The sequence below is a fragment of the Rhinolophus hipposideros genome (assembly GCF_964194185.1).
Source record: "Rhinolophus hipposideros genome assembly, chromosome: 20".
Lineage (NCBI taxonomy): Eukaryota > Metazoa > Chordata > Mammalia > Chiroptera > Rhinolophidae > Rhinolophus > Rhinolophus hipposideros.
Window position 1 is genome coordinate 48,536,884 of NC_138066.1, and position 13,462 is coordinate 48,550,345.

General features: G+C 56.6%; 1 protein-coding gene across 1 annotated transcript; it reads left to right on the forward strand.

The window, feature by feature from the left end:
* The first annotated feature begins 205 nt into the window (after positions 1 to 205).
* On the forward strand, positions 206 to 12,886 carry SLC16A5 (solute carrier family 16 member 5). Its single transcript, XM_081029618.1, has 6 exons — positions 206 to 332; positions 1,314 to 1,501; positions 4,131 to 4,396; positions 7,560 to 7,703; positions 10,042 to 10,851; positions 12,042 to 12,886. The coding sequence occupies exons 3-6, from the start codon at positions 4,198 to 4,200 to the stop codon at positions 12,290 to 12,292; spliced, it is 1,404 nt and encodes a 467-aa protein (XP_080885744.1). The 5' UTR covers positions 206 to 332; positions 1,314 to 1,501; positions 4,131 to 4,197; the 3' UTR covers positions 12,293 to 12,886.
* Positions 12,887 to 13,462: the final 576 nt, after the last annotated feature.

Below are 13,462 nucleotides of genomic sequence, written 5' to 3' on the forward strand. Positions count from 1 at the left end.
ACGCCCGCCCACCTCGGAGCGAGGCCTCCTTCCCCACTCGCAGGCGGCTCCGAGGTGGTTCCGCCCCCCGGCGCCTGTGGCCCGCCTCCCCCCGGCTGTGGTTCCTGGCTAGTCCTTGCCGCCTGCCCCGCCGTCTCGGCGCCTCCACCGCGGGCGGGCCGGGCCGCAGGAAGCCGCGCTCGGCGGGAGTGGAGCCGCGGGTCCGCTGGGCCTGTGCGAGCCGGTGCGCCGGCCCGTCAGGCCCCCAAAGGTCCTGCCGCCGGGGTCCTCGTCAGCGCCGTCGCAGACCCGCCTCGCCCGGGGCCTCCCGGGCCCCTTGCCGCCTGTCGGGGGTGAGGATCCGCAAAAGCCTTTCTGTCCTTGTTCTGAGCTGTCCCACGGAGGGGGTCTCCCCAGAGCAACTCCTGGCCCCCCACGGCCTGGGGGGTGAGGGGCCGGGCACCACCCACGGCCTGGCCTGATCTGTACGCAGGCGCCGCCTGGACGTCCCCGAAGCCTTACCCAGAGGAGATCCTTCCTGCTGAAGTGGGAAGCTGAGTGGAAACTAAATCCTGGATGGCAGGGACGTGGCCAGGGTGACAAGAGGTCATGAAGTTCTGTTGCCTGTTCCATCCCCCTTCCAGGCTGCGGTCAGCCGGCCCCTGCGGGGAATGTGGGGCACGTTGCGGGGCAGAGAAGGGAGCCGGTGATTTGCCCCCGCTCGCGGATCGCTGGAACTGCCTCCTTCCTTCCCGGGCCCCTGCCAGGTGCAGGGGTTTGAGGGCTTGTCAGGCCACAAGCTCAAGCTGGCTCTTGCAGCTCTCCTGCCCAGCGGGAGCCCTGCTGCTGCCTGTCCTGTGTCCTGCGCTCCGGGCCAGGTCCCACCTGATACGGGGTCTGGTGAGGGACCGGGTCCCCAGGGCCTGCCCCTGCTTTCACCACTCGGGGGCTTGTGGTTCCTCCTTTTCTTCTCACCTGCACACCAGCGCGGTAATCCCAAACCTGTGCATGAGAGAGCATCTGCTCGCCCTTTTGACCCTATCTGCAAGCTAGACGGGGCAGGGAAAGCATTCTGTGAGCCCAGCAAGGCCTCTGTCATCAGATTTTTAGGAAGCCCTAAAAACAGACCAGGGGCTATGTGATGATGGGAGGACACGAAATGTCATCTTGGTTTTGTCAGTTGGGCATGAAGATAGTCTCACTCTGGGGGTGACGGGAGGAGTCCCTGAGGACGGAGGTCAGTGGCTCCTGTGGAAAGTGGCTCACCTCCAGTCCCAGGAAGTGAGTGAAGTGTCTCCAGCCATATCTCCCTCCTTGCCCCAACCACACACCAGGCAGTGATCATGACTCACGGTTCCCAGTACGAAGGAAAGACCACTTCTCTCCTGGGGCAGAGGCAAGGCAGGAGCCCCCAACCCCATCTCTTCTCTGCTCTGCTTAACTCTTCTGGAATGGACTGGCCTGCCAGGAAGCTGGGTCACCCTTGGTCTTCCTGGGCTTGCCTGCCTACTGGGGAACACAGGTGGGTCACATTAATATTATCTTGAGCTCTGCCAGAGGCTGGTGACAAGTCCCAGCTTATCGTGTGGAAGGGGGGGGAGGGACTGGGCAATAAGATAAAGGAATAAATCACTGCGGTATGGTGTGAAAACCATTATTAAGGAGAGAAAAACAGGATGGGGGCCCAGCCTGGGTTGGAGGTTAGGGTAGCTTCCTAGGAGTTCTGCCAGGGCTGAATCTTGAAGGGCCATTCAGACATCTCTCTGGCTAAAGATTTCAGAATCATGGCTGCAGCCAAGTTCCTGGGTGTGTGTGTGTGTGTGGTGGGGGTAGCTTAGTGGGGGAAGGGGCTGGAGGACCAACTGGACATAAAAGCTGTGTGTGTGACGTGGGAGTTGCTGGGGTGTGGGAGGGGGTGGCCTTCTCATGGAAGGCTGAGTCTGCAGGGGAGCGGGGCTCCCAGACCTGGGAAGCAGAGCGTGCAAAGGTGCTTAGGGTTTCCTGGGCTCTGATTGTCCCAGGCGGCCTAAGGGAAGAGAAACTGTGAAGCTCTAGCCCCACTGGGAGTTTCTGGAGGGAAAATGGGTGCAGAGTGAAGGTCAGAATCCTGGAGAAAGTCCCCAAAGCTCCTACCCAGAGAAGTGGCTGCTGACAAGGACACTAAAGAGACCTCTCCACAGAGGGGCAGCACAAGGATGAACCACAGGGGACCAGAGCTGGGGGGGAGAGGGGGTTGGGGTCCAGCTGCCAGGCCCTCCTGCAGGTCTCTTCTCATCTCCCCTCCTCCCTGCCACCTCTCAGTCAGTGACAGCCTGCTGCTCTAAAGGGAAGCCTGCAGGTTCCCGGGACTTGGGAGTGCCAAGGGTGGGGCTGCAGTGGAGGGAGCACAGGAGGATGTGAGGGCAGCAAAGGAAGGCTGGTGGCCCTTCTTAGAGGAAGAGGGGAACGTGGCAGGTCCTGGAAGGTTGAGGGGCTGGGATGTGTTGGGGAGGAGGGGCGAGCTATGGAGAAGGGTGTGGAGACTTGACATTCAGGTCACTGTAGAGAGGATCAGGTGGTGTTGGTGGCCTTTCCATTTGCTGAGGGAACAGAAATCCTGGAAGGGGAAGAGCCAGTTTGCTGGAGGCACCGTATCTGAGGTTTGCCGGAGCTTGGAGCTAGGCCAGGGACGGGATCTCTAGGGTCACTGACCGGAGGAGCCCGGGGCGGTGGGCGGGAAGGAGTGGTCAGGAGGCGCTCCTGGTCCACACAAGGGGCTCAGGGACACACACACTCACACTTGAGGCTGGGATGAATGGGATTTGCTCACTTGGCAGGACTATGCCCCAAAGAAGGGTTGGAGCATGTGAAGGAACATTTTAGGGTGGATCCAGCTTAGGTGCTGTTTTAAAGCTCCTGGGCCTGGGGGAAAGGTGTGGGTGCTGGGCTTGGCAGGAAGAAGGGGTTTCATATTTCTGAGAGTTTCCTGAGTTTCCGTGGATCTTCCCTGGACCTGGGGCTAAACAGAGGAAGGCTGTGGGAACAGTAGCTCATGGGACCCTTGGCTTCACAGAAACGAAAGCTGCTCCCCTTGCCTGCCGAGCTTGGAGCCCTGAGTGAGGGTGAGGTCTGAGGGCGCAGGACCGGGAGAGCCAGGATGGAGGGGTCTGGAAAAGGGCTGTCTGCATTTGGGGAGGAGGCCTTGGGGCTTCAAGGCCTGGTTATGGCAGCTTCTGTGATGAGGGCAAGTGGTCTGGTGCTGGCAGGAACTGAGCCAAAAATGTAAGGGTGTGTGTGTCCGTATGTCTGTGTAGCATGTGTCTGTCTGTCTCTGGGCTTGCCTGCATGTGTCTGTGTAAGTGTGTGTCTGTAAGTGTTTGTCTTGCTATGTCTCCATGTGTGACTGGTCGTATCTGTGAGTGTATGTATTTGTGTGCCTGTGTGTGTGTGTGTGTGGTGGGGGTACTCAGAAAAGCCCTTGTAGGTGACAGGTCGTTATTCATCGTGATTGTACAACTTGATTTTTGGCCGTGACGCCTTGTAAAAGGAGTGTTTTCAGGTGCTTTCAGAGGCCTCTGGATGCGACCCATGCCTTCTCCTTGAAAGCTGTTTGATGCCCTTGTTAAGCTGCTCGGTGTACACTCCTTGGCCGTACCTAGCACGGACCTGCTCACCTTGGCTTTCACAACAATACTGACAGTGAACTTTGCTCTTATTGTAGTATTTCAAAAGTCTGTTTGTGTGCAGGAAGCCTGCTTGTGAATGTTTGAAAATGTATCTGTGTGTGCCTCTGGGGACAGTGGGACTTCACTGGCTCTAGAGACCTGCCTCATTCCACTAGCAATCACTGAGTGCTTGCTGTGTCGGGGGCCAAGGCTGGGCCAGGATGTGCCATCTGCTGACCACCAAGTGATGCTAGGTTAGAGAGAATTCCACTCCCCTGCCTTGTCCCACTGATCACTCACCTGCCTGCCCCTCCTGTTCGGCTGGCTCTGAGAAGTGCATGAAGGGAGATAAGAAGGCCAATATGTGGGCCTCTGGCCACCTCCCAGGGGGTGGTGCTCCTCGGATACCTGGTGCTGGGGCAAGAGGAAGGGATGGTGTCAGCCGCCCAGGAAAGGTGGCACATGGGCTGGTAGAGGGCTAGCAGCTCCATTCTGTCCCCTCCCCAGGCAGCCCACTCAGTGGTAGCCGTGGCGGTGCGGCCTGACACCGTGGCAGCAGCGTTCCTAGCAGAGGATGCCCCAGGCCCTGGAGCGAGCAGAGGGCAGCTGGGCCTGGGTGGTCCTTCTGGCCTCCATGATGACCCAGGGCCTCACCCTGGGCTTCCCCACCTGCATCGGCATCTTCTTTACTGAGCTACAGCATGAGTTCCAGGCCAGCAACAGTGAGACCTCCTGGTTCCCCTCCATTCTGACGGCCATGCTCCACGCGGGGGGTAAGCAGCCTGACGGGCCCTGGGAGGGATGAGAAAGAACCTGGCCTGCTCCGTCCCTCTCTCAGAGGCTGAAAGGCTAAGATTTCACCTGATTTCAGCAGGGCCCGGCCCTGATGGCTGGAATCCCACTTGTCTGGGTTGGGCTGGGCTGCGCTGCAGAGGAGTAAAAGCTGGGAGGCGGGGAGGTGCCTAAGATGCAGAGCCAGTTGTCAGTGACTACTGAGGGACACATCCAGATTGTAGGAGTGTCACGCTCAGCCAAGACTGGCAGAGGAGCGGCGTGGGATCCAGCTGGGCGATCACTCTGAACCTCAGTTTCTTCCCCTGCAATATGGGGGTAACACCCAATATCCTGCCCACCTCCCACACGGGATCATAGGGAAGATCACAGGACACTCCGCAAGAGCTGAGCGAGGGAAATGGAAGCAGCTGTGAAGTATTAGTATTCTGGAGACCATCAGGGGCTTGGGACTGCAAAGGGGGCTTGAGGAAGACACCCGGAGCAAGATGGGGGCAAGGCAAGAGCCCCGTCTCTCACCAAGAAGCAGAGAGTGGGTTTCAAGGGCTGTGGAGATGGAGGGAAGGCAGCCCTCCTCATTTCTTGGTTGGTGCCTCCAGAAATGTGACCACCTCACCCTGACCCCAGCAATAGATGAAGGTCAGAAGCTGCCCAGGAGAGTTCACAGCAGCCTGGGCCTCAGGGGCCTCTTCTTAGCTTCTGGGAGCGCTCCAGGGAGACGCCACAGACAGGCCTCCAGGAGGGCCGAGTCAACTGGAACAGGGTCTGACAGGGCCGCAGGGCTCTCCACATGGGGTTTGCTTGCCTTAGCTGACCCCATCTCCCTGCTTATCTCCTACCACTCCTCCACATGGCACCAGCAGCCTACTTGTTATTTCAGGTGCTTCCCTTGAATTAGGAGGGTGGTCAGATTGGGGTAGGTGCCATCCTTGCTGGGATGACCCCTGAACCTGCCACCTGAGGTGTGGGCTCAGGGCAAGGGGAAAGGCCTGGCCCAGTCCAGACCTCATGACCTTTGGCCTGCAAGGTTGGGGCAGAAGTGGCACCCTCAGATAGTTCCTTCCATGCAGCCAGAAAGGGGTCTGGGCCAGGGGCTGGGAACCAGGCATCCAGTGGGGACCTCCACTCCCCAGCCAGCTTTAGACTCAGGCTCCACGCTATAATATCTCAGCTTGGGACTCCTGTCTGTCTTATCTGTCTGTCTCACGTACACACACACCTTTAACGTTAGTATGGTAGAAACTTGAAAGTACGAGGTATGACAATTAAGTTTGCAAACTCATCCTGGAAAAAGTGCTACATAACTCATTGCTGAATGTCACTACCGTCACCTTCGAAGTACTCCCCTTGGGAAGGTATGCACCTACACCATCACCTAGTTCACTCTTCAAAGCAATTTTGGAACTCTTTTTCTGGAATGGCCATCAGAGCTGTCGTCATATTACCCTTGATGTCCTGAATGTCATCAAAATGTCTTCCTTTCAATATTTCCTTTATTTTCGGGTAAAGAAAGAAGTCATTGGGGGCCAGGTCAGGTGAGTACGGAGAGTGTTCCAATACAGTTATTTGTTTACTGGCTAAAATCTCCCTCACAGACAGTGCCGTGTGAGCTGGTGCATTGTCCTGATGCGAGAGCCATGAATTGTTGGCAAAAAGTTCAGGTCGTCTGATTTTTTCATGCAGCCTTTTCAGCACTTCAAACAGTAAACTTGGTTAACTGTTTGTCCAGTTGGTACAAATTCATAATGAATAATCCCTCTGATACCAAAAAAGGTTAGCAACAGCATTGTAACAAGTTCGTGAACTTAATTATCAGACCTCGTATCATTAATCCTAAGTGTTCCTCTCTCTCTCTCTCTCTCTCTCTCTCTCTCTCTCTCTCTCTCTCTCTGCCTTTCTCTCTCTCTGAGGAAAGCAGGCAAATACAAAGTACATGGCTTGCCCAAGGTTGCACAGTAATTTCAGGGCAGAACTAGTGTCCCTGCCAAAGAAAAGCTCTGCCTTCCAGCGCTCCACCCCAGTACTTTAGCTAAGCTGGCACATATCCCAGCCAGCCCCCCCAACTCGATGACTTGGGGCTTTCCCCAGGTCAAAGTATGAGGGTAGAGAAGATGTGTGGGTCAGTGGTCATGTCTCCTTCAAAGCCTTGCCTCCCTCTGCAGCTGCCTCTGCTTGATTATCTCTGAGGATGGGCTGCTCACTTCCTCTGTCACTCGCATGCTCATACTGGCTGACACCCACACATCCCCTCTCCACCCCTCTCCACAAACTGCCTGCACACACATACTTTCCCTGTCCCTGTGGCTGCAGGCTGGGAGAGTAACTGTGGAGCAACTCCATGTGTGTACTTGGGGGTAGGGCGTTCAGTGAAAGGGGCCTTGCAAGGTGAGGAGCAGCTGGCCAGGACTGGCCTGTTTCTACTTGTCTGGGTCTGGGCTGCTGAGAAAGCTGTTCAGGGGGGTGGGATGGAGGAGAACAGGCCCCTCTCCACGAGGAGCCAAACATCTGGGTGCAAGACTGGTGGTGGCTGGAGGTGATGGAGGGGAGAAGGTAACCACCCAGTTTTCTCCAGAGGCCAGTGCCAGGGGGCGCAGAGTGGCCCAGGGCCCCAGCTGCCCACCCTAGAGAGGTGGGAGGGTGGAGAAAGGGCTGTGGCCAGTCTTGAGGATGGGCTAGGAGCAGGGGCTCACCATGATTTAGATGCTTGGGGCCCCCGCCCTCGGAGACAGACCCCCCAGTGAGGAGTGCCCACCTAGGTCATTAGCCAATCCTGTTTCACCTGGATGGAAGCCTCAGGTCAGTGCAGCAAAGGGCCTTGTGGAACACCTCTGGGGAGCCTTGTCTGAGTCAAACTGAACATTTGTAGCACCTCACCTGACACCTGGTCACACATCACCCAGTCTGATCCCTCTGTAGGGGAGGAAACTGAGGCACAGAGTGGGATCAGCCTTGCTCGGGCCACGTGGCCAGTCCGTGGCAGGGTGGGCATCAGATCCAGGCCTGCGAGCTCCCGGGCTTATGCCCTCTATCCTCCTGGCTAGTTCCTGCTGGACCCCTCTCAGCCTCACTGTCCCCCTCCCTCCAGACCTCCTCAGTCAGCTGCCACCTGCTGACTGGCACCTTCTCCCTGCCTCTACCCCACAGGCCCCCTGTGCAGCGTCCTGGTGGGACGCTTTGGCTGCCGAGTGACGGTGATGGTTGGGGGCATTCTGGCCTGCCTGGGCATGGTGGCGAGCTCCTTCTGCCGCACCCTCAGCCAGCTCTACCTCGCAGCAGGATTCATCACAGGTGACTGTCATTCCATCCTGAGAATTACTGGGCACCTACTACAAAGTGCCAGGCACAGTGAACAGGACAGGCACGGCTCCTAGTCTGCTGGGGCTGTTTATGTGAGGGAGAGGGACCATGAACAGATAAGTCAGGGTCATTTCTGATTGTGACAAGTGCATGAGACGACAGGAGAGCTGATGTGATCGCGTGCTGGCTCGGGTGGTGGTGGGCAGAGATTAAACAAGTGATAAGGTAGACTATCTAGACCAGCCAAGGCTCCAGATAGAGCAGGGTTGGGGGAGGTTGCTATTTGCGGGAGGGCAGTCAGGGAAGGCCTCGCAGAAACCGTGATGTTTGGGCGGGGAGCGCTTGGAGGTGAGGGATCTGGGGAAGAGCATTCCAGGCGGAGGGCACAGTGAGCGTAAAGGCCCTGAGGTGTCCAGGAGCAGTGAGTGGCCAGCAGGGCAGAGGGGCATGGACAGGGGTCAGTGGGCGGGGTGGAGGCTGGGTGGGGGTTCCGTTGGAGTGAGATGGAAAGTCATTTGAGGGGTTCAGGCGGTGGGTGAGTGACATCATCTGACCACTATTTTGAAAGCACCACTCCACCATGGTGTTAAGAATACACGGTAGGGGGCTAAGCTAGAAACAGGAGGACAGGTAGAGATGTGGTCATCACGCAGACATGAAGAGGTTGTACCTGAAATCAGGGTGGCGATGAGAAGTGGTTGGGTTCAGGAATGCACGTGAGGGACAGAAAAGAGTTAAGGAGGCCCCAAGAGCCAAGAAGGGTGACACCAGGGCTTTCTGCCCTGAGCCACTGGAACAATAAAATAGCCCCTAAGTACTATGGGGAAATGAGTGGATGAGAGAAGGTTTGCAGGAAGATGGGAAGGTCAGGTTTGGATGCAGCCAGTCTGGAGTTCAGGGAACAGGCTCTGAGCTGGAAGGAGCAGTTGGAGTATCATGAGGGGGCTGGTTTTCAAGTCTTGAGATGAGGTGTCACCCTGGTGTCACTAAGGGAAGGAGGGAGACTGAGCCCCAGGACACTCCAGTGTTTAGTAGTGTAGAGTGGAAGAAGTGACAGAGGAAGGAGAATCAAGAAGGTGGCGTTTCTCGAGAAAATGACTGAAGAAAGTTTGAGAGGAGAGAATGATTGACTCTCAAGCTGCTGAAAGGTCAGATGGAGGGGAGGACCAGACTCTTTGGACTTGGCAAAGCTGAGGTTGGTGACCTTGGTAAGAGTAATTCTGGAGCAGAGGTGGAGTGAAAGTCTGACTGGAATAGGTTCAACAGAGAACGGAAGAGGGAAATGGGAGACAGCTGAGATAAACAACACTTCCGAGAAATTTTGATGTAAGGGGAGCAGAGAAATGGGCCGGGACCCAGAACAGGCTGTGCTGTCAAGAGAGGGTTTTGTTTTGTTTTCAGTGGAGAGAAAAAAACAATGAAGGAGAATGATCTAGAAAAGAGGAGAAAATGGATGATGCAGGAGAAAGGAAAATTGCTGGGGGGATATATCTTTGAGTGGACAAGATACAGGGCTGGCCTTGACTGGGAGTACGGACAGTCCATTGTCATAGGCGGGAAGGCAGACGGTCAGCTGGGAGTGAGGAGAGGTTAGGTGTCAGACTATAAAGAGGAAAAAAGCCCAGGGGTCATCTAGGAGGTGGGAGAGAAAACGGACGAGGGACCCGTAGTGGCGTCACGGACAACCCAGGTGGTCAGTGGTCATGGGGGTTGTGAGCTTTCTCTCCAGCATGTTCAGCTGTGTGGGGACAGGCAAAGAGTGGGTGGGGAAGTGGCATCTGAGCTGAGTCAGGAGAGGAAAATCCTGGGGAAGCATATTCTAGGCAGAGGGAATGGCAACTGCAAGTGTCCCTAGGTAGGTGTCCAGCCCAAGGAGAAAAAGCTGATGTGGCTGGATCCTGGTGAGTGACAGGGAGAGTGGCCTGAGATGGCACCCGAGAGGTATGCACCCGAGAGGTGGCCAGGAGCCAGACTGTACAGTCTTCCGGGGCACAGTAAATACTTAGGTTTTTTTCTAGGTGTGATGGAAGTCCCTGCAAGGTGTTAAGCAGGGGAAAGACTATTTGATTTAGGTTTTTGAAGATCACCCAGGTGCTGTGCCAAGAGGACGGCTGTGCCCCTGGCAGCTTTGAGAGGGCAGATCTGAGGGGTGGGACGCTTCTCCAGAGAGGGCAAGGCAGGCTGATTCCATCTTAATCCCTGGGGACCTGGAGGAGGGTCTGGGCTAGAAAGGGAGGACAGAGATGGGACATGGTCCCATGACCCCCACTGTGGGTGCGATGGGAGATCCCAGAACACCCTCGAGCTGGTCTCCCCTCTCCACCCACAGGCCTGGGCATGTGCTTCAGCTTCCAGTCGACCATCACCGTGCTGGGCTTTTACTTCACCCGCCGGCAGGCAATGGCCAACGCACTGGCCTCGGTGGGCGTCTCCCTGGGCATCACGCTCTGGCCGCTGCTCGCCCGCTACCTCCTGGAGGACCTGGGCTGGAGGGGTACCTTTCTTGTCTTCGGTGGGGTTTTTCTCCACTGCTGTGTCTGCGGGGCCATCCTGAGGCCTGTGGCCACCAGCGTGCCTCCTGAAACCAGAGAAGGCCCCCCTCCACCTTCTAAGACGCCTGTGCCCAGCTGCCTGGCAGCGTGTGGCCGCGCCGTCCAGCGCCACCTGGCCTTTGACATCCTGTGGCACAATGCAGGCTACCGCGTGTTCACACTGGGTGTCGCGTGGATGATCCTGGGTTTCCCGCTGCCGCACGTCTTCCTGGTGCCATACGCCATGCGGCACGGCGTGGATGAGCACAAGGCGGCCCTGCTCATCTCCATCATTGGCTTTAGCAACATCTTCCTGCGACCCATGGCCGGGCTGGTGGCAGGACGGCAGGACTTTGCGAGCCACCGCAAGTACCTGTTCAGCCTGGCAGTCCTGCTCAACGGGCTCACCAACCTGGTGTGCGTGGTGTCGGCCGACTTCCGGGTGCTGGTAGGCTACTGCCTGGTGTACAGCGTGTCCATGAGTGGAGTTGGTGCCCTCTTCTTCCAGGTCCTCATGGACGTTGTGCCCATGGACCGGTTCTCCAGGGCCCTGGGCCTCTGCACCATCCTGGAGAGTATCTCCATCCTCATCTCCCCTCCACTGGCTGGTGAGACCCGGGAGGGAGGGCGGCCAGGTGGGCGTGAGTATGGCCTGGGCAGGCAGGGTCAGGGGTGGACAGGGGTGGGCCCCGGCCAACATCACGGGGGTCAGAGCTTGGAATCTGTGACTTTCCCAAGCACCCCGGGGAACTGGCTACAGCGTGTTCCTCAGCTGGCGCGCAGGGTATGAACAGTTGAAAGTAGGGGTTTGCGTACTAAACTGACCTGAGTTTGTCGTCCTCCTCTCTGTCGCTTTGTTTTCTTATCAGCAAAGCGGGGATGTTAATAGAACCTACCTGGTAGGCTTGTGGTGAGGATCTTAAGTTGTACAGTAAAGAGCTTAGTAGAGAAGCTGGCACTGAGTAGGTGTGATGCACGGGGTCCGCTGTTGTTAACATCTTGGTTCTCCCACTTCCTGCCTGTGGGACCTGGGAAGTGGTTTTCCTTCTCTGAGCCAGTGTCATCTGCAAAATGCAGAAAACAATACCTGTCGTTGATTCACCTGTGCCAGTTACTGGGTGCGCATAGCTGGACGCAAAGACTTACCTTGTGGAAAAAGAGTCGGGAATTAAAGCAAAGAGACACAGTGGTGGTCACACTGGTGACTGGTCCGGGTGGAAAATGCACAGCTATGGAAGCAGAGCCCCACATGAGAGGGCGTGCTGGGCATCTGGGAGCGTGACATTCAGAGCAAAAGGGAAGGTTTATGAAGCACTTCCCTTTTGTGTGAGGGAGGCAGTCAACAGACAACACGAGGCAGCGGTTAGTACCCTAAGGCCATGGGGACTCTTCCCCTGAGTGTGGAGTTGGAAGTGCCAGTTTCCAAGGGCATTCTCTAAGCCAGCAAGCAGAGAGAGCTTTCCAGGAGGAGGTACGGGTGGGCCCAGGGCGTGGCCGAGCAGATATCCTAGACTCCACTGGCCCTTGTCTCCTTGGTTTCCTGCCACCAAGGGGAAGAGAGACATGGCCTTAAGTTCCCTTTGGCCTAAGGACTCTTTCTGCCTGGACCAGAATAGGTTTAGGGTTTCCTCTCCTCCTTTCATTCACCGTTATTTATTGAGTGCCTACTACAATTCCTAGAACTGGGGATATAGCAGGGACAAAAATAAAGTCCCCGCTCTCTCACAGCACACAGTTTAGTGGCAGGGGGAGGCCTGGTGGCCCCAGACAGTGGCCTAACTCGCTCTCTATCCTCCAGGTTTTCTCCTGGACACGACTAACAACAACTTCAGCTACGTTTTCTACATGTCAAGTTTCTTCCTCATCTCAGCTGCTCTCTTCATGGGTGGCAGCTTCTGTGCCTTGCAAAAAAAGGAGAAGCAGGACAGGCAGGCTAAGGCGGAAGCAGCCACCATGGAGGCTGCCCCACAGCGGGCCCTCACCGTGGAGGGCACAGATGGATCTGAGAAGCGGCCGTGCACCGAAATCATGTATGTGACCAGCGTCTGAGCCCCGAGGTCAATGAGTGACCACTGCCTCAGCCCGGGAATAGGATCTCCAGCTGCTTCTCCAGCAGCTGGGGTGATGAAGTCCTGCTCAGAAAGCCTGAACCAAAGACCATCCTGACTCTGCACTGTGGGACTCAGCCAGGAGCTGGGACCTTGGAGCCTTCCAGTGAGCAGAATTCAGGAGCAGGTCCTCCTGACTTTTCCTTGGGCACCAGAGTACTTGGGGCCGATGAAAGTGGGTCTGAGCCCTGCTGGGGTCCATCATGGCGGCTCTGCTCAGCTGGCTGCCCACTGCTGCTGCTACAACTAACACACTGGACCCTCAAGTTCAGTCTATACGCCTCTGATGTGATCTGTTTGCCCTTCTCCGACCTCCAGATAGTTCCAAAGAGCTTGCCTGTCCTCCAAAGCCCTCCTGCTGCCCTTCTTCCCAGTGGTCCAGCCCTTGCCCTTAGGGTGCCCCCAGGACAGGTTGCTGGGTCTCACATTGACTGGAACCTTGGAAAGAAGGGCCTTGTGGCCTGTAGTGGTGGAAGGCCAGGCTGAGGAGTTGGCCTGGATCCAGGGTTGAGACAGATTAAATGTCTGGTGGAGTACTTGTCCTGTCATTTGTGCAGAGAACTGGAGGGGAGCCCCTGACTTGGGTCCTAGAATCAGTGAAGTCGAGGGGCCCCCAGCAGATCCTGCTCCAGGGTCTCCCTCCCTCCTTTGTCCCCCCCCCCCCCGCCATATCTTGGCTGGGAAGATTAATGCTGGGCATGGGGAAAACCAGACATTTGACTGACTAGGTGAGAAGGATTGCTAGGCAGGGCCCAAGGACCTCTGAAAATGGAGCTGCTTTTGCAACAGAAGCCCTTCTATTCCCCTCTCCTGCCACCCTGTTCTCCCCGCTGTGTTAGAGGTATCAACCCTAGGGTGGAGTAAGTAGCTGTCTGGGCCAGCTGCCAGTCCACCCCTGCTCCCTGTTGGCCTATGCCTGTGGCCTGGAGGCCAGAGCTACACACACACACACACACACACACACACACACACACACTCTGCTGGTGCCCTTCCCCGAGGTCACCCCCTGGGGGCTAGCTGTCATCAGCCCAGTTTGTTCTAGCAGGGTACCAACCCAGGGAATGGAAAAACAGTTTGAATTATACACAAAAAATGTTTCCTCCAGCAAGTT